Here is a 21,409-nt window from a genome sequence, read left to right on the forward strand (position 1 = left end):
GCATGGCTTAGCTGGTTAAGCATCTGCCTTTGGTTTAGGTCATGATCTCAGGGTCCTGGGATCGAGGCCCATGTCAGGCTCCACACTTAGCAGGGAGCCTGCTTGAGATTCTCTCTCTTATCTGCCCTTCCCCCTGCTCACACTCTTGCTCTCTTTTCCTAAAATGAATGAATGAATGAATGAAATCATAAAAAAAAAGAAAACCATCAAATACCTTCAAATAACACTGGGAAATAGGGGAAGGGGGAAAGCTGAGCAATGGGCAACATTTTTGTAAAGTGTACATTGATGGAAGAAACCGTATCTACTACCGTATATTGTCTATGGCTGGCTGGTGGATAGCACATAGGTGAGCTGGGCACTGTCCGTTCTGTTTACAGCATTTCTCTGACATAACAGGAAGGTTCACGCTCTCATGCTCAGATGGGCAAAACTAAGTTTGAGCCTGAAATGAGCAAGAATACTTAGTTGCAGGTAACATCATAAATGTGATAAGCATAATGTAAACATAAACATAACCAAAAAGCTGGATTAATTAGGAAATGCCAAACACCCATAACTCTGTGCTTTCTAAATTCTCAGACAGAAGGTTCAAATTGAACTGGCAAATTCAAAGCCAGACATCTGGTACCTCAAAACTGCAGAGTCTCATGCCTCTGTTTTATTATATTATGATAAAATCATAAAGTTTCCCCAATAGTCTTACTTACAAAATCTCTAGATTTTTAAAAAACTGTGTCTGTGATAAGTAAATATGCTTCCATATCATGGAGTCCTCAAAACCCAGAAGCATTTGATAAATATGCAAAAAATTATAATCTAACATAGTATGCCTTTGATATATACTACCAAACCCTAGGAGAGAATATTTCAAGCCTTTTAGAGGCAAAGTCCACAATTTTTATGTTTATGTAAATGAAGAAGCCAAAAATTTTAAAATACCACCATTAAAAAAGGGACCAAATTGGAAAAACATTGAGGAAAAGCCAACCCTGTATCTATGGATTGCTAAGTTTTTGTTTGTTTTTTTGTTTGTTTGTTTTAAGATTTTATTTATTTATTTGACAGCCAGAAATCACAAGTAGGCAGAGAGGAAGGCAGAAAGAGAGAGGAAGGGAAGCAGACTCCCTGCTGAGCAGAGAACCCGATGCGGGGCTCGATCGCAGGGCTCAATCACAGGGATCGATCCCTGGACCCTGGGATCATGACCTGAGCCGAAGGCAGAGGCTTAACCCACTGAGCCACCCATGCTCCCCATGGATTGCTCAGTTTTTTAACCGAAGTGATAAAAACCTGGGGCAACTTTGAAGAAAATTAATATTAAAGCAGAATATCCTCTCTAAGCTGATTATAAAATTATTATAAAATTTAACTCTTTTAATCAAAATTATTAGAGGATACTGATTATTCAAACCTTAGCTTTAACTCTGACCTTCTTTCTCTATTAAAGTAGCCTCAGTTCTAACTTTATGTATAAACAAATGATGAGTCTCTTTTTATTCCCAAGACATTATTAGGAGTATCTAGATAATTTTTGAGATATGTTCAAGGTGCTAGAAATATATAGCATCTGTAAATATATAGAGTGGTAATGGGTAAATAATAGGGTGGTAATAATAATATTGAAAGAGGGGGACATGTGAATAATAAAGATTTAATATAAAAATATATCCTTACATTTAATCCTTCAAATAATAGAATTAAAAATGCCAATAAATAATTCCTGTGTATGGCACAGTACTCAATATTTAGATTGGCTAATATTAAACATATATATATATAATATGCATAATACAATATTATATAATGTATTTTTTTTATATATATATATATATATAAATAAATAAAACCAGTAGAACAGTTCTTGTGCTTTAGGGTAATATAAATTGGCTAATATAAATATAAATGGACTAATACTAAACTTTTATAAATATATGTATATGATATATAATATGACATAATATATAGTGGATTTATAATATATATTTAATCTATATAAAACCAATAGAGTCAGAGCTTGCAATTTAGGGTAATATATATTTAAATGACCAAAACTGTTATGAAAAAGAATCAGTAGCCTGATATTATTAGCTCAGAATGTTAGAGTTCGGTGGATAATGGCAGCCCTTTTTTTTTTTGAAATGTCTTAATAAACTAAGACTATCACCAACATTTAGTAAGTAAGCTCATGCTTAGATAGCTGCATAATATCTAGCCTTTATACTTATACTCTATAATTAGATTTCAGTGATACATACATTTTTGAGGAAAGGTCAAATGAGCTCAAGAATTATCAAAAATATCGTGAATAATTAAGATGGAAGACCCTGGAATATGTCCCTGGAAGCTTTTGGTTAGGTAGTTTTGAGTTTTCTTAAAAACCATGAACCAGTATACATTAATTATTTGAAGTCTGTAAAATTCTCTAAGATATGCAGGTAATGCTGATGATAATATTCTCGAAGAATGGGCTTGACTCTAGGTTAAAATAGCCACATACAGTGAGTTCTATAATTTGGCATATGTATTTCTAAAAATCCCAACACTATGCAAAATTGCACAATAAAAATCACAGGGCCTAGGGAAGAAGAGGATCAGAGGCACTATACTAAAAAACTTGGTCAATGACACATTAAAAAGGATGGAAACTAGATAAAAATGGTTGCACGTTTTTACATGTGTTAAGTGGTTGCAAAATATATAAATACTACAATAAATATAGTACTTTACCTTGAAAAAAAAACTGAGAAATTTCCTTGTGGCAGTAGGCATCAGAATAATTTATAAGTTGATATGAAGTGTTGGGAAGAGGGGTTTTGGGCACTTGAATAGAACATTGCTGTCCCACTAGACGTGGAAGAGCGTGGCTTGTGGCACACAAGGTGAAGTGCGGTAGCTGGTAGGGGTTTGAAGTATGACGTGTCCGAGCATTTTGTGTGTTCCTCTGTGGCTTGCTTCAGCTGGGCACACTGTTCTTTGTTCACCTAGCGTTTCTCACAGACGAAATCATGCATAAACAAACAAATTCACATAATCACAGGTTGTGCCCTGTTATGTCACTTGTGGCGTAACGTTCACATTTTCAATACAAGCATCGTAACAGAACCGACTTGCCTGCCAACCTGATTTAATCAGGTTTGTCCACTGGAAAGAGGTAGCTTGCATTTGTTAGCCAACTGAATTCCACACTGTCAGTTACTTTTTCACACGTTCCTAGGTTTCTTTGGGAAGTTATTTAGAACTCAAAACTAGTAGGAATAAAATAAAAACTAGTTCTTCAGTTCTCAGGCTAACCTACTAAAGCCAATTTTTTATTTTACTCTGATGAGCTGGATTTAGATGAGTAGAACAGTTTTTTCTCTGGGGACATCAGTTCTCATTTTAAGTCAAGGTGCTAGATCACAGTTCCTTTCGACTTGTAAATGCAAGTTTGGGTTCCCAGTTTGTTCTTTTATCCTCTTCCCCATCCTTATTCTGGTACAGCAGAGATTTGTTCACTTCTATGAAGGTGGTTCCAACGCACTGCTCCTTGGAATTGTCCAAGGACCAGGGGAGGCTCAGGGCATTGATTTGTAGTTATTTCATAAAATTTCCAGCAGAGGGCAGGAAAGTTCCTAAATGAGAGATTCCTTTTCTGATTTGTGTAGGTCATTTGTATAGGCTATTGTCAGGGTTGTTGTAAAGCCAGAAGACCAGGCGAAGAAAGAGAAACCAGGACAGAAGTCAACACTGAGTTGTGGACCAGCTGCTTGCTGGGTTTATTACAAAACTGTATCTGATGTCTTAATATTTAAGTTAGTCTCTAACAAACTTTTTTTTTTAAACACACCAAAATAAAATAGGTTGTGTGCCTCCACCTTGACTATATATTTTGTAACAATCTAGAATTCCAGGCTAGAATTTTCAGATTTGGTCCCACATCGTGAGAAGCCCCATGTACATGCAACTCAATACAACCTGGCCTTTACCTTCAAGCTGTAAGGTGATCCATGCCCAAGAGTGCTTGAGTAGAATCCTCTTACCATGTGATGCCCAGGCGAGCGGCCTCTTAGGACTAGCCCTAATGCAGTATTAATCATAGCACACCAGAGTGGTGGTTGGAGAATTGAGTGGGGGAGGAGGACTGAGTGGCATGAGCACTCAAGAATGACTTTGGACTTCTGGGAATAAAAAGGTGGTTTGAACATAAGCATCTAATTTTATTCCTTCCAGAAACTCCATGATAACTATATAGTAAAGGGATTTTCTTTTAAAGACATGGTCCTTGAAGGGTAAAGCCAATGAGGGAGAAGAGAGCAACCAAATGAAATAATAATAACAACAATAAATTGAAAGCTGAAAAGCGAACGGAATGTGATAAATAACCTAGCTGACTTGAGAAAGCCGAATCTTAGTCTGGCAATGAAGAAAGCTAAGAACAAACCTGATTTTCACTACAGAATCTTTAAATAGTTCAGGAATTGCTGGTATCAGGAACAAATGGAAGTAGATCCCTAGGTCTCCTCTTTCCCATTCCACTGAGCAATTACTCTTTCCACCCCTGCCTCTATTCTAAGACTGTAGATTAATTCCGCCCCACCCCAGGGAGAGTCGGGGCGGGAACCTAAGAGTCTCTGGGCTGGGGCATACCAGGCAAAATTGAGAGTACAGAACACTTTCCAAATACAAGGAAATTAAGTGAGCATCTGCAGACAGAATGATGAGACCCCTCCATCTGTCTTTCCTCGCTTGCCCCTACCCTTCAGGCAAAAGACTGGAAGAGTAGTGTTTGGGGATTTTAACCATCCTAAGAGGAAAGATCTCACGATAGGGACATTCCCAACACTAGTAGACATCTGAAGAAAAGCCTCCAACATGAAAGAGAAAAACCAAAACAAACAAAAGGAAAAAAGAAACTTGGAGGAACAGAGACAGGCAGGGAATAGAAAACGTAAAGAAAAAGCATCGCTATCAGATAAAACACTACATACATGAGATTAGAACTGAATGCGATACAAAGCCCAAGAGCTTCCATGTATTGAAAAAAATTGTAACAAATAAAACTCAATAGAAGGATTAAAAGATGAAAATAAGGAAATATCCCAGAAAGTAGAGGGGAAAAAAAGATAAAATAATTAGAGTGCTAGTCTAGGAAGTCCTACATGAAAACAATGAGTTCCAGAAAAAGAAAAACAAGGAAAGGAAATCATTAGCAAAGTAATTCAAGAAAATTTCCCATAGTTGAAGATGAGAGTTTCCAGATTGAAAGAGCTTCCTATGGCAAGTCACATTTTGGGGGGAAATTTCAATTTTAATTTGTTGTTAGTGACATAGAGACAGTCTTTTTTTCCCTTTTTAAAAAATTAAATATTTTAAATGATTTATTTGTCAGAAAGAGAAAGAGAGAGAGGGCACAAGCAGGGGGAGTGGCAGGCAGAGGGAGAAGCAGGCTCCCTCCTGAGCAAGGAGCCCGATGTGGAACTCAGTCCCAGGACCCTGGGATCATGACCTGAGCCAAAGGCAGACGCTTAACCAACTGAGCTACCCAGGCATCCCAACATAGAGACAGTCTTACAAAATTCCAAAGAAAGAACAAACAGATTATATTCTAAGGATCAGAAATCAGAATGGCCTAAGACTTCCTTTCAGCAACATCAGAAGCTAGGAAACAATGAGGAGTGTCCTCAAACTTCTGAAGGAAAATAACTTCCAACTTAGAATTCTATGTTTAGCTATAAGCCATTACTCACACATGAGAATAAAATAGACATTTTCAGGCATACAAGATTTAAACAAAAAATTACCTCCTACACATCATTTCTCCTAAAGCTAATGGAATCTATTCTTCACCAGGAGTGAGTAGGATGTGGAATATAGGATAAGAGATCCAACACAAGGGAGAAGACAAAGGAACCCCCTTAGGAAAACACTATAGCGAGAGCTGAGTTAAATAAACAACAATACCAGCTGTAAAATGAGGACAGCCAGTTCAGATTACAGTAGTCAGAAGGCTATAGAAAAGACTTCTCCAAGAAGACAAAAGTGATATAATGGAGTGAATTTAAACAACAAAAATAGGATTAAAGCAAATTTGGGATTGAATTAACAATAAGCATATGGAAATTTAAACAAATGAATAATAATCAGGCAACAACTACAGGAAAAACAAAAATGTAGTTCAGGACATAGAGAATGGTTGTATAGCACCTTCTACATATTAGGCACTTTGTATATACTAATTTTTTAATCTTTGTAAATCTACAAGGTACTGATTTATAGGTAAGGAGACTGGCATAGCGAGGTTAAGTAACTTGTCTAAATACCTAGGCAGCTAACAAATGGCAAAGATAGGATTTGAACCCCAGGCAGTCTGCCTTCAGGATCTCTCCTCCTGACCTGTATCCTGTATCCTGTATCCTATGTATCCTGCAGGGATGTATTCTATGTAGGATTCATGGTGTGGCTGCACTCTGCATAGCACACGTAGTCACAATATTGCTTATCCTTACCAAAATTACTATGGAACTAAATAGGGACTGTGAGAGAGTAGGAAGTATCTGTGCACCTTCTAGGGTAGTAATAGAGGAAAGAATCAAATTCTTATCTTCCTTAGAGGAAAGTCAAAAAATGATGTCTAAAATGGGAAAAATTGTAACTATCAATACAACCATATTATTTAAAGATTTGATGGTAACTACCAAACGAACAGGCTAAAGGAGATAAAAGTAGCTGTTCCTGGGGAAGGAACAGTGTTAGAAGAGGAGGGCTAGGGATTACCATGTATATTAACAAGTCTTGTGAAACTAATAGTTTTGTTTATAATAACACAAGAGCAGACCCAACCGAAATAGCCATCCGTAGGAGATGATTTAAATGACTCATGTTAAATCTGCATGATGGACTATGAGGCATGCCCCTATCAAGAATAAAATAGCTCTGTGTGTGTAGTAATTTGAAACAACTTCCAAGATACATTATTAAGGAGTTGGGGGCAGGGAGCAAGTGCAGAAATGCGTGTATATTATTCTATGATTTGGGTAAAAAAATGCCATATGCATATAACTGTGTATGAGTATATATTAGTGTGTGTGTGTGTGTAAGTAACCCTTGAACATACAGAAGAAGCTTTAGCGGTGGTTGCTTCTGAGGAGAAAACCGGGGACACGGTGGGTCAGAATGTGAAGGAGACAAACTCGTCATTATCAGACCCTTTTTAACCTTTTAACTTTTAAGATTTTATTTATTTATTTGACAAACAGAGATTACTAGTAGGCAGAGAAGCAGGCAGAGAGAGAGGAGGAAGCAGGCTCCCTGCTGAGCAGAGAGCCCAACGCGGGGCTCTATCTCAGGAACCTGGGATCATGACCTGAGCGGAAGGCAGAGGCTTTAACCCACTGAGCCACCCAGGTGCCCCTAACCTTTTAACTTTTAATACAGTGAATGGGTTGGTATTCTTAAGTAGTAATAATGACAGAAATACTCATAACTTTAATAAAGATGAAGAGAGAGAAAAAGGGAAAGAAGAAACCTACCTATCCTGAAAGGGACAGTTCAGTTCTTTAAGTTGAATTTCAAACACAGGGAAAACAATGAATTCAAATCTTAGACAATTAACTGGAAAGGTATGTTATATTGATGCCAGCCAGTGAGCTTGGCATTACTAAAATACACTGCTTTAAAATTAGCTGGGTTTCGTCTCATTCTCCAGTCACGAATTTGTAGCAGGTCATTTAGTTGACCATTAAAACAGCTTAGTTTTTATTTATCTGCAGTAAAGAAGAGAAATTGACTCTGACTAAAGAGGACTAGAAACTCTTTGACATTTTTATGTTAGATGATTATAAAAGGAACTCTACTGGATTTTTTAGGAATATTAGAAAGGATGTTTTCTTCTCTTTACCCCTACGTTAAATAAGACCTAACTGAAATAATGCTGGGGAACAGGTATTCTGGGGATCATAAATGCTGTGCTTATGATTTAATGTATCATTTTTGTTTATATTTCTTCTCACAAATTCAAAACCCAAAGACCACGATAGTAAAATACAGAAGAATTAATTCTGTATAGATCTCCCGTAGAAACCCTTTCCTCATATAAGGTTGGAGAATGCAGTTTTTTACCTTAGTTAGGATTATTTTTTATTATGTTTCTTGTAACATTGGATAATGAGAATTCAGAGACCGTTAGTAAGAAAAATTACTTATAAGTAATTTTATTTTGTTTCATTTCACAGTTTTCCAAGGAGTATTAGTGATGAGCCTAATAAGTCACATTAGGCTAACAAAATAATCCTCTTCCAGCTCTTAACATGGTCCTAGCTTCCCACTTCAAATTACAGATTTGCCAGTGACCTATACAAAAACTAAATAAATAAAATATGAACTAGGGTTGTTGGATAACTATTGTATTTCAAACCACCACTTTATGAATCTGGATTACTGTCTAATGTTAACCTCATGTTAAGATATTATTTCTTTTTTTTCCCCCCAATATTGGGAAAATTACTTTTTATTATTTCCTCAGTGTTGGGGGCATGTATGATAATCCCGTGTGTCCTGGGGTTTGGCAGTCTTTTTCTTCATTCCACTAATCAGAATTCACCAGCATTTATTTCCATCTGAGAAACCAACCGCTCTTTTTGTCCCTCTAATGCTGAATGTATGTCCTTGATGTTTGCAGCAAATTGTTGGTAGGTTATCTTCTTTACTAGCTTGGAACCTCTTAGCCGACAGGACTGCTGCTGCTTCATTTTAGATGTGGGAAGTTCTTCTTTTTCCTGTAGGGAAAACCACATCCACTCCAGAGAAATATTTTATGAATTCAGTTAGAGACTTACTAAATACCATTGTGCAGCAACAAGAACTCTAAGCAGTTGCGGCTGCAACTTGGTTCTGGTGAGTGCGACGCTGGTAACTGCAATGGTCCGAGCTAGCAGGTCACAGCATCCAGGGTGCCTGCTTGCTAATGTCTGATGTAAACTCTTCCTCTGCGCTGCTTGTTGACATCATTGTTTACTAGTGCACAAGGTATCTGTGCTTCTTTTTAAGGTTTTATTAGTAGTACACAGCTTGTATTTGAGATGTTCATGTTTCTATACAGAACGGTAATAGAAAATAAATTCCTTTAATGGAAGAAAATGACCTTTTCTTTCGCCGCATTTGAGCTTGATAGCATGCATGCGTGCTGTTGTTGGAGTTTGGTTTTTAAGTGATTAATAAGCATATCAAAAGCACACAAGCAGATTTAGCAGCTAATTCACAGACAGAGGGTTTATTGCTTTAAGAAAGAAAATTCATGCTTGTGAGTAGAACTCTCTGTTCTTTCTGGAAGGACTGCCTTTATCAGAGGCACTTGTGGGGCACTGGAAAGGGCACAAGCTTTGAAGTTGCCCCAACCTGGATTCAGATTCCATTTCTCATCATCATTAACTGTGCCTCAGCTTCCTTATCAAATGAGATTTTTATTATGATTTGAAAGAGGAATGCAGGACAAACAACATAAATTTTGATTTGAGACAAACTTCACTTCTCTCTGATTCTTACAAAATCATGGAACCAGTGACGTAATAGAGTAGGTATTATATTTCTCAGTTTGCTTGGATGGGTTTAAGTTAACCCAGTAAAGAAATTTGACATGCGACGTGTTAGGAAACATCCTGCTTCTGTATCTCATGACTTTCCTCTGTTTTTTTCTACTTTTACTTACACAATTGGGCAAATTCCTTTCTTCTAACGTGTAGTCGTAATTCATCATTCTGTTCCATAATAGAGGTAGAAAGATGGGGATGGAGTTGTTTATAATACATCTCGAGATTTATTTTGGGGATTTAATCTAGGCCCTTGGCTGCCATGGAACCTTTTCCAAAAGAAAAATATATGATTCAGATACTTTGAGCAAAATTAACTAAACATTGCTTACTTCAGTTGGTCTCTCACTTGTGTCCTCTTCTCACCTTCTCACCCCCCTCACCACGCCCCCCCCCCCATTTTTGGTAGTCCAGGATTGACTAAGCTGTTTACCAAAGCCATTTTAGTTTATATTTCAAACAGAAGGATTTATGAATCAGATTGGTGGAAAATCTCATTGGGTTTGTGTCCAAAACAGACTGGAGCTGCCTCCAGGGATGAAGAATGTTTTGTTAAGACCTCGACACCCACCTGTCATCTGATTTCTACAGTAACCATACTTAACAAGAGAAGTTCCTAGGTTTCTCATTAAGGTGTTGTGTTTGCTGAATTGTTTTGATTACTTACTTTTCTCTGAAATCTACAGCCCATTGTCTTTCCTCTTCAGAAATTTGAATGTTAACTTTTTCGCCACTTTAATTGATATTTAACGTAGTACAACAGGAAATTTCCATCTATTTCATTTTTTTCTATCTGCTTATAAAAATTTGTATTTTGTCTGTGTTTGACATATTCTTTCTAACTCTAGAGAGTAGAGGATAACGGGAAAAATTCAAGGTAGAAAAGAGTAAAAAGAAGTTGAATTCATAAGAGAAAGGAAGTAAAAGACTGAATTAGAAAGAAAGAGAGCTGGTAATAAAGAACGATTATTAATCTCAGTTCATTTTTTCCCTTAAAGGCCTTTTGATTTTTTCCTTCTCACTTTAATCAGAGTAGTGCCATCAAAGAGTCAAAACCATATTTAAACAAATCTTTTATAATTAATTTTCAAAAGTAGGAATTGTAGAGAAGTATTTAGATGTATGTATTAGAAGCCTGATGAACTGGGGCGAGAGCCATTGAAGTAATTCATTGACTGTGACTGAAAGGAAAATGAGATAGAAAAGTGCATTTAAAACATCAGAATATCATTGGCCGTGCACGTAACAATTAGATAAAAATAACCTTGGACTACACCGCAAGCTAAAAAGTTCTAGATAAGCCTCCCAAAAAAGCAACTGCAGGTACACTGTGAATGAGGAGAAAATTTGGCCTCCTCTAATAAGGCTTGATGTCAGTGATATAACATGGGGTTATAGGTGAAAGATGAGCTTTTACAACTAAATGTGTTGCTTCGGTTAAAATTAGAATTACACTTTTATTTTCATAAGCTTTTCCAAGGATTAGCAATAAATTTAAAACTGCTCTCTTGTATCTATGCCTACCTAATACCTTCAGGTATAGGACTTGTCTTGGTTCGGGCTGCTGTAGCATGGACTGGCTGGCCTAAACAGCAAGCATTTATTTTTCACAGTTCTGGAGGCTGGCAGGTCCAAGGCGTGATGTCTGCTCAGGGCTCTCTTGTGGGTTGCAGACCACTGACTTCTTGTATCCTCACCCGGCAGGAAGATGGCACGGGGGTTCTCTGGGGTCTCTCTTATAAGGGTATGAATCCCATAAACTTCCAAGTGCGTGTGATTTCTAACCCGAAATTGTATTCCAGGCTGAAGTATCTGTCAACTAGTGGAAGGGGTAAATTGAGAAAGGTGAGAAGAAGACAAAAGAGAATCTCCAGAATATTGGTGAAGGGAAGTCTCAGGGTGGCAGTCATGTGCTGGCTGAAGGAGAAGCCAGTGATGAATGAATTCTGTCTTTGAAACTTCATGCAGCATTTTAAGAACTTATTTACGAAAACCAAACAAACAAGCATGTTTGGCACTAACAGTACTCAATAAATATCAAGTACAATTAAACACTGAATAAGAAAGTAAAATATATTTTCAGCATTCTCCAATTCATCATATTCTTTTAAATTTTATGTTTACATGTATGGGTATGTTGTAGAATTTAAAATGTGCATCATAAAAGTTGTATAAGAAATTTTGAAGGTTTATAGGGGATAATATTAATTATGCAACAACTGATATTACAGAATAAAGGGTGGTCTATAAAATAATCAAATTTTATAAATTCAAGCCTAGAACTTCTGTAAGGAAAATACCATATTTTTAAAATCAATATTGTGGCTCAATTTCTCTTGCCAGTGACATGGAAACCATTGTATTTATTTCCTGACATGAGGGGTAAAAGGATGTCTCCAATTCCCATGCGTAGATATCCCCGTTCTTATTTCTCTGTGATGGTCTCCTGAGAGATGTAATAGTGAGAGTGTGGTTCTGCCCTTAGTCACCACCAATGACTGTTTCCTTAGCAGATATATTAATTTCTTTTTTATATCTCAATTTTTGTCACCCATAAAATATCATTCAAATATTAGGTTTCCGTAAAATATAGCAATTTTCCACTTGTTGGTATAGCCTCTCAATATGATATTTTAACACCAGCAGGTTAAATACATTGATTTTAAATGAGTTCAAAAACCAAAGCCATTTGCTCTCTAAATTTACTATATCGTGCGTCAAATTTATCTGTTAATAGTAACCACTATTGAAAGTAGGTTAAAGAATAGCATGGCCACATACGCCTGATTCTTGAAAGTGCTGAAACCTAAGTTCTTTGTTTTTATTGGAATTCATTGCTACTGTCACTGAAACAAATCTCTCAGAGGATTTCCAAGTTTTTTATTGGTAGTGAATTTTTTTTTGTCTTTATCTTCAACAGTAATAAATTTAGATATCGTATTTTATTGCCAAGAGAAAATATGTTATCCCTTATGATAGACAGAAAAATTTGGCTTGTTTCAAAGCAAATGGTGAATTCTTGCATGCAGTGTTTGTGTTGCTGAACTGCTTTGTGGATTTTTGTAAGATCACTGTTTTGGAATTGATCATGAACTGATTACATGTTACGTACTATAATTCTGGCTCCTTTTATTCTATTTGATATGCCCTTTCTGGAAGAATATCTAATTCATTTCTTACAGAACTTTTTCTTTTTCTTTCTTTCTTTTTTTTTTTTGGTAATGGAAAAAGAATAGCCATAGAACTGAGAAAAAGGGCCCCTCATTCCCTTGGATTTCAAGATTGATTGGATTTTTCCTGAAAACACACGGTCTGGGGCCAAGTGACTGAGAGTATCTCCCTTTCCCTTTCCTCAGTGTTCTCTTCTCTCTTCTATCCCCCACATCCTAGGGCCCAGATGTTCAGAAAATATTCACAGATGATCACTAAAATTATCATTCTCAAGTCAGAAGCTCTTCTCTGATTGTGGGAAATAGAGCTGTGTCCAGTTGCTGAAATGAAACAGCATAAGTGGAATGAAATTCAGTTCTATTGTTCTAATAGACGTATGTTTCATGATATCTGGATTCATACATGGTGAAGAAAAGAGCCACAGCTGGTGATTAATCTAGAGTAATACATAAGCTCTTTTACAAAATTAATAATATTATAGAAAATTTGGAAAAATACAGAAAACTGTGAAGAGGAAATATAATAACCCCCAAATCTCACTTAGAGCAAATTTGGAAAAGTAGTTCAATTTAGTATACCATAGTGGTTAAGAGCAAGCACTCCAGAGCCAACTGAAATGTGGATTCTGGCTCTACCAACCACTTCATACCTTGGGCATGATAGTCACTCAAACCTGTCTGTGTTTCCATTTCCCCATATGTAACATGGACTAAACAATAGCATTTACTTCTTAGGTTGTCTGCTTTAGAGCTCTTTTTCCTAGGAAACTGCTGTTAGAATTTTCTAATTTTTTCTTTTTTTTTTTTTTTGATGTTTCATGACTTATTTCTTGGAGTTCTACTAGATTTTAGCTTGCTTTAGTTAGTTGTAAGAGAATAATGGAAATTGAGTGAAACTGAATGAAACCGAGGTGTGCAGTAGTATTTTGAATTGTGTAGCATGTGTGTATGTGTTTGTGTGCTGTTGTGTTAGGGGGATGCTAAAGATGACTGTACTGCAACATCTGTGCTTTTTCCAAGTGGATTTTATGGAAATAGTAGCCCATAGTTGTGAATTTTCTTTAAAACTAAGATAAAAACAAATGCCTAATGACTTATTTTATGGTGATAGCATGTGCAGCGTATGGGAAAGGTCGACCAGAAGTGCCTCAGTTGTGACAGCAGAGTAGTTTGACAGGAAGTCATCAAACCTCACAGATAATTGTCTATACGTTTTGAAGCCACTGAGGAAAATGAATTTTTGAAGACTTTATTAAAGTGCAATTGAAGCTCTCTCTTTAAATGAAGAGAGACAATATCACGAGCTTGTCCTTGGCTCTTTGAGCACATTCAGAGATATTATCCATTAGTATCCAACCCTATTCCTGAATGCTTTTAGTTGCTTTTTGTTGTTTCTTACTGATTTTTCTCCATAGAAATAGAAGTGTTGCTTTTGTACCTGTAGCACAATCTTTCTCACATAATGAAATAGAACTAGGAAAAGATTTGCTTGTATTTTTCCACTTAAGTTTGGCTTATTTTTCTTTGAAATATGGTCCTTTTCATATGAGCACCTGCGTATTAGGAGTTGACTGATCTTTGATTTTTCCTACTCCCTGTAATGCTTCCTCTCTGCCAGTTGCCATTTCAGGTAAGGAAATGCCTTGTAATAAATTCTTGTAGCTGGAAGAGCAAGGTAATTGCTTAGCCAGAAGTTTGGAACTATTGCTTGGCTGTCATGTGCCATGTGCCACTTCTTGGCATGTGCCTTTTCTAAACACTTATAAGTACTTAGCTAGACCCTACGATGAACAGATCTTCAAGTCTTTTCAATGCTTTTTTTTTTTTTTAAATCAGAAGTGTATATGTATGTGTGCTGCTTGTTGTCCCATTATATACAAATAAACTTAAAAATGAGCATTTCAGAAGCATTTCTGAAAAAATGGGTGACTTTAGTCTTTGTTATTCCAATTATAGACAATGATTTCCTTTTCTAGTATGAACTCTAAAAAGAATGCCGTGGGAAGAGCACAGTATCAGGATGCCAATCTGGTTTATGGAGAGACCTTAATAGAAATTGTGTTTATGGTTAGAAGCAGCTGTGTTTCTGATCACTTGTTGTTCAAAAGGGGAAGCACACAGACAGGCTGGTGTATACCTCAGCCTACCTGCTACTGAGATTTGTTTGTGCTTGGAAGAAGAGAAGATAGTTATTAACAGGGTTTTAAAATTTATTTATTTGTTAATTTGTTTGGTAAGAAGTAAAACTGATGTGCATGTCATTTTTAATTATATGCAGTTAGCTTATTTTTTGTGTTGATTTTTTAGAATATCAGGCATTTGTGGAAAATTATGCAGTTAGGGTATCTAAATGGTTCTCACACTGACTTCCATAACTGTACCAAAGTCAGAATTTCATAATTCCTTTTGTAAGGGGTAGGGGGAAAATATGCTATCTTTATTCATTAAAATTTTAAAAGTATACTACTTAGTTGATTCATAACTAGAAAAATATTATCCTAGCCTTTTAGAAAAAAAGCAGTATTGGGCACCTGGGGGCTCACTCGGTTAAGCATCTGCCTTCTGCTCAGGTCATGATCCCAGGGTCCTGGGACTGAGTCCCATGTCCAGCTCTCTGCTCAGCGGAGAGCCTACTTTTCCCTCTGCCTCTGCCCCACCTTTCTCTGTCCCTCACGAATGAATAAATACAGTCTTTAAAAAAAAAGAAAACAGTATTTGTTGATACTGAATTTGAAAACTGACATAGATATAGTCTTCAAGAGTCCATTTATTTGTTTATTCAACAAATATTTATGAAATACTCTGATGCCATACTTTGCACTGATACATCAGTGAACAAAGCAGGTATGGTCCCTGCCACCGTGGAGTTTGGAGGAGCAGCTAGACGTCCAGCATATGAATAACTGAACTGTAGTTGTGATAAGTTCAAGAAAGGACAAGAACACAGTGCTGTGTTAGTGTGTAATGGGAGGACCATAGTTTGTCAAGGTGACCAAGCATTGAAAATGAGTGATTCTCTCATTTATGTTCAAATAATAATATCATAGAATTCTAAAGCTGGAAGAGATCTTGAAAATCACCTAATCCAACACTTCATTCAGTCTTTGAATCTTTTTAAATATTCTTTTGATCATTGCTGATAATCGTTTATTACCAGCTAACAAAAAATGGCATTTTCACGTAGTTCAACCTAACACACTATTTATTAAATATGATGTTGGATCGTGGTTACATAAGATGGATTAATTAAGACAACCCTACCCAATTCTCTGTACAGAGAAGAAATGGTGAAACCAAATAATTACAACATAGTGATTGTTTGCAGACATAAAATGGCTTAAGTGGCCTGATATATCCAAAATGAACATACTGGATACTGAATTGAGTGCTCTAGTTGTGAGATCCAATATTATCAGCTCAAAGCTCCTTCGTGGACATGAATTTGAGCCAGTGTCTAACTTGAGCGGAGGCTAAAGGGTGAAACATTCTCTTACTCATGCTTCTCTAGCCTCTTGGAGAACTCGGTAGTGTTGTAGGAGATTAAGATTTTATCACTCTTCAGTCTCTACCTTAGAAGCTGCATTTCTCTTCCACAGTAGCATAACACATGGTTGTGGTTTCATAGAAGGGGAAAATGACTCCCAACAAGCTTTCACGGATTGGGATTCCACCAGGTCCAAGTAGGTCCTAATTGAGGAAATGATGAAATAACTACCTTCCCTTGGTGTATAATTCTTTTGCCTTCAATTAGTTACTTGAAACAACACAAGCTTGAGTTGTATTCCTTTACGGTCTTGCTTCACCACATGTGACGTATACAGCGCTGGACTCTGGCATCAGAAAATATGTGCTATGCTCCCTGTCCTCAAGATATCCCTAAGTATTCCTAACTTGATACTTATGAAAGGTTAGATAAGTGAAATATATTCTTTCATCCATCTCTCCATCTGTCTATCATTCACTAAGTACCTGCTGATGCCAGACATCATTCAAAACTCTGTGGATAAATTGAAAATAAGACAAAGCCTCCGCTCCCTGCCCCACTTTGTTTCCCCACTGCCCCCACCCCCATCTACCTCACATTCTGATGGGGAAAAGGACATTAAATGCCACTAAGTGATATAATGTTAGGTAATGGTGAGGGCTGTGAAGAGAAAAAATAGTATAGGGTATAAAAATGAGTGCAGAGGAGAATGTGATCAACTCTGGTAGGAAATAAGGTAAAGAAAATAATTTTAAATCTGGGTTTTGAAGGAGAAATTAGAGTGGACCAGGTAAGGAAGGGACTTCCAGACAAAAGCAGCAGCACCAAGGCTGGAAGGCATAAAACAGGGAGTTAAAAATAGTAATGCATAAAAGATTTCAAAAAAAGATTTAGTGTAAAAATAAAATATGGTATATAAGCCTCTTTGAAGAGTGTTGAATAACGGAACAACATCATATTTGGGTTTAAGAAAAACTGTTTCCTGTCGTTAACAGTGGTTCTCAGATTTAATCAGGTATCAGAACTCCAAATAGGTAACAGTGCTTTTTGCAGAACACAGTAAACCATTGTTATAATTAACCTTCATATATATAATCTTCTGAAAATGTCATTTTTGATCTGAGTTTGGAACCATTCTAGGCTTCTTTAAGGTTAATTAACAGTAACAGATTCTAACATTTTAAAATATATTTAAGAAGAAAAACTCACACTTGAGAAAAATGTATTCGTGAACTTTTTCTGTTATTTGGGAAAAGATTGCTGTTACTCCGTTTTCTCATCAGAATAGTAGCGTTGTTCAGTAGCATAGTGTGAGACCTACAGCACTGCAGTATATTCAGCAAATGGACATTCACTTGTGTGGGAAGAATTAGGGAACCATTGTCTGTTACAGCAGCCCTTGCAGAAAGCCATTTCCAAGGACTCGCTTGCTGTTCTTGACCTGAAATCTCTCTGCTTTATAACTTAGACTCACTGTCCTTAGTTCTAACTCTTGGGTTGAATTATGAGAATCATGATCTATTTCTTAGAATTGTTCAGAGAAATGACAAGTAAAAATAATTTCTGTGTGCTTTGTACAATTATAAGGTCGATTATAAATGACATTTAATACTGATAAAGCTGTGTTACCTTTGGGGAGAAGAGCATAGTGGTTGTTGATGTGTTGTTTCGTATAGGACAAGGTGGGATCTGTGGTCTGAAAGTCCTCCTGGTCAGACCCATAGTTTGTTCCTTTCTGTACAAGTTTTGTTTCTGCCTTTCTTTCTCTGTGTTTCTTACCTGAGTAGCACTAGGGTTTAAAGGAGTAGTTCATTTGAAGTAGAAATAAGAAACCAAAAGTAAAGGCAGAGGAAAGTGCAATGTTAAAACATAATGATTTTCAAGGAAGGTGAGACTAGATAATCAAAATCAAATCAGATGGTGTTTAAGGAGACTTTAAGGGGAGAAAAAAGGAAAAAAGGACTATACATATGTTCACACACACACACACACACCTATGTATATGTATATGTGCATATCTGTGTGTATGTATGTATATCTAGATAGTGTGTGAGAGATAGATTACATATAAAATATATACATAAATATAGCTAGATAGAGTATATGTCTTCCCATGAGCTGTTTGTTAAATGGTAGATAAAAGATTGATATTATGTTCTTCTCTTGCCTGTCCTGTTCCTCTGTCTGGAGTGACAGGTGGGATCTGCTCAATGGTTCAAACTGAATTTTTTAATTGATCAATCGTGACATGCTACCTCAGCAACTGAGCCACCGCATAATGTGCCAGGTCATCATACCAGTAATGAAGATTACGTCGTTGACCTGTCTTCCTTTCTTGGAATGTAAGGGGAGAACCCTAGAAATATGTCTGATTTTAAAGCAAGTTGAAATGATAACTGAGAACAGTGATATTATCTATAATTTCATCATATCTAGTTGACGTAAGAATTAAGAGCCACTCAGTTTATAAAATTAATTTTTTCTTTATTTTTAAAATGAAGTTCTAGCTTAAGAGCTGAATGAAGGATTTGGGGATATACAATTTTTCTTTTCCCAATTTGAAATATCCTATTGTAATAAGGTGATCTGTGGAGTGAATTTAATATATTAATATGTATATTAGCAGATATATACTTCTTTATAGACCACACTTGTTGTGAGATATTCACCTGGTTTTTGTACTTCGAAAAGTTTATGTTTTAATTCAGTATAATAACATTCAAAAATAAGAATCTCTGAAATTTGTATTATTTTTCCTTTCCCTAAAATATGACAGATTTTGAAATACACTGCTTTTAAGGAAAAAAAGAAGTCCCTTCTTAAAATGCAGAGATGCACACATCCATCCTACTGCCTCTTGGGACAGAAAGAAATGAATTTTCTAGCTTGGTAAATCCATTGCTTCCCCTAAAGTAAGTTGCCTGCATCCAGGGCTGTGCTGGAGAGGTGCAGTGAGGAAGGAAGAGTGCCTATTGTTTAGTGCTCTGTAGCAAAAGCACTAGGGAAAAGAAAAAAAGGCTTGAGTTTGACTGGCGTTGGCTCTGGCTTTTCTGCATTCCAAACTGTCTGAGGCACAGAGTGAGAGCAAAAAAGAGAGAGCGTGAGCGCCAGCCAGAGCGAGCTCGGGCGAGGACGGTATATGAGTGTTTTGAGTTTCTGACTGGCATGCCGGAAGGATCATGTTAGCAACACCCAGAAACTTCGCAGAATGCAGACCCCAGGTAAGAGTTCCTCGAGTCTGTCTGAGTCTGAAGTTACGTTTGTATATGCTTAAAGGGAATGTGGAGGTTTATTTTTATTACACAACTACAGTGACTGCTAACCTTTGTGTTTATTGGCTTTAAAGAAGTAGGTTTGTTTTTGTTCCTGTCAGTTCACAGGAATATTGTGTGGAAGCTCTCAGCATTCCAGTACAAAAATCCAGCCCAAGAAGGGCCAGATAAATTAAAAGGGCAACGATCATAGCAAAATATTAACAATGCAGCATTTACTTGTTCTTTTAATAATTTGAAGTGGATTCTTATTCTGGATCTTCCCCAAAATTCTCTATGAAATATTACGATGACTGGGAATGGATGCAGCTCATTTCTCTTTTAGGGAGACAAAATATATTGACCATCAATAAGAATTTAATACCCTTGCTTGAGTCTCAGAAGCACATAAATAAATCTGTGTCATTCAGAAAGTTCAACAGGTTGGATCTGTACACAACAGTAGAGCATTCAGATGAGAACTTGGCCTGTTCTTTCTGCCCAATGTAGACTTTTAATATCCTTTGCCAATAGATGACAAGTTAGGGACTTAACCAATTAGCTCCTTGAAAATGAAATCTGAACAAGATTTTAGAGATCATCTATAGGCCAGGCTGTCCATTTTCAATGAGAACATTGAGGATCTAGGGCTTGCTCAAGATCACATAGAAACAGAATTAAAATGAAAATCTACATGTCCTGATTTTCAGTTTACTGTTGTTTTCATCGTACCAGATACTTTTAGGGTTTATATTTTCTCTATACCGTATCTGTTGGCCTCAAGTAGCATGAGTTATGGCATAAATAGATCAAATGCATTATAAACCTAGATTAAAACCTTATGGGAAAGAGATACTGGGGACTGGATATCATCAAATCAATATTAATACCACGCTCTTGATCAAAACCAAAAATATGTAACTAAGTATCAGAAAGAAAAAATGGCTTTCAATTAAGGAAAATGGCTATAGTTTGCATTCTGCTTTTATATAAACAATTACATAGCTGTGGCATATTCTGAATATTTGTATATGAAATTAAAATTCTTTCAAATTGACTTTAATTTCTCTTGAAGACTTCAGGACTTAGCAAAATTCTGTATACTTTTAGTCAGCTTTTCTCTAATTTTGTGATTTGTATCTATTTATGGGTAGCAAAAAAAAATCATCCCATATTCAGTGCCTTCTCTGTGTTTATTTTTTAATGTGAGAGAACGTTTTAAGATTATCCATCCGTTTGGACCACTTGCTTCCTTATCCAAGGTGCAGCTCTGTTTCTCTCCATTTGTAAGGGTCCTCTGTTACTCCCTCTCATGAATTGTGTGTGAGAGAGTAACTTCAGTGGAGGAGCTCAAGAGCCACCACAGACAGAAGACATCTGTCTTCATACATTTTCATTTAGTCCCTAAAAAAGGTTGCTGCCCTTTCCATTTTCGTGCAGACCATTGTGGGGTTGAGAGAGGCCACACTATTCTAAGAGCTAAATAGTAGAGATAGCCGCTGTCAAAAGGATCTGTCATGGCTCTTTACAGCTCCTGGGAACAAGTCAGCTCGATGTGGCTATAAGCACAGCGAAGGGACGTGGCCCTTTTGTGTTAAAGCTTGACCTGCTCATTCCAGTTTTCGACAGGGCCTGTGTGGTTATTTACAAGTCTGTGTGGGATGAGCAGTAAGTTGTAAGGAATAGTTTCATTACTGCTCTTGGCTATTGGAAACCAAATTACAAAGTGCATTCTCCACCCAGCAGGAAACAAGAGACTGTTTGTCTTCGTGCAGAATCCATGCACACTGTTTATAAGAGGACTTGATGACTGTGAGAATGAGGACATAATGCTCTTATCCAGTTAGCAGTGTTCATGTTGTAGTACACACGGCTTAGATCTTTCTCTTGTCTTTGATCCTTCATGGAGCATGTGAAGGGACTGCCATGATGTGTGTG

At 36.7% G+C, this 21,409-nt stretch overlaps 1 protein-coding gene across 2 annotated transcripts in view; it reads left to right on the plus strand.

Moving 5' to 3' along the window:
• RASAL2 (RAS protein activator like 2) overlaps positions 1–21,409 on the plus strand; it is a 163,693-nt gene that overhangs the window by 4,736 nt on the left and 137,548 nt on the right. Inside the window, exon 1 of one of the 2 annotated variants that reach the window (XM_032862573.1) lies at positions 19,227–19,441. The exons of the other annotated variant lie outside the window; for it this stretch is intronic. Coding sequence (XP_032718464.1) covers positions 19,429–19,441 — 13 coding nt within the window. The 5' untranslated portion in view covers positions 19,227–19,428. Of the gene's footprint in view, positions 1–19,226; positions 19,442–21,409 lie in introns of those variants that run through there. 2 annotated transcript variants of the gene reach the window in all.

Source organism: Lontra canadensis, unplaced genomic scaffold, assembly GCF_010015895.1.
Source record: "Lontra canadensis isolate GAN:19392208 unplaced genomic scaffold, GSC_riverotter_1.0 scaffold24, whole genome shotgun sequence".
In the NCBI taxonomy this organism is placed as follows: domain Eukaryota; kingdom Metazoa; phylum Chordata; class Mammalia; order Carnivora; family Mustelidae; genus Lontra; species Lontra canadensis.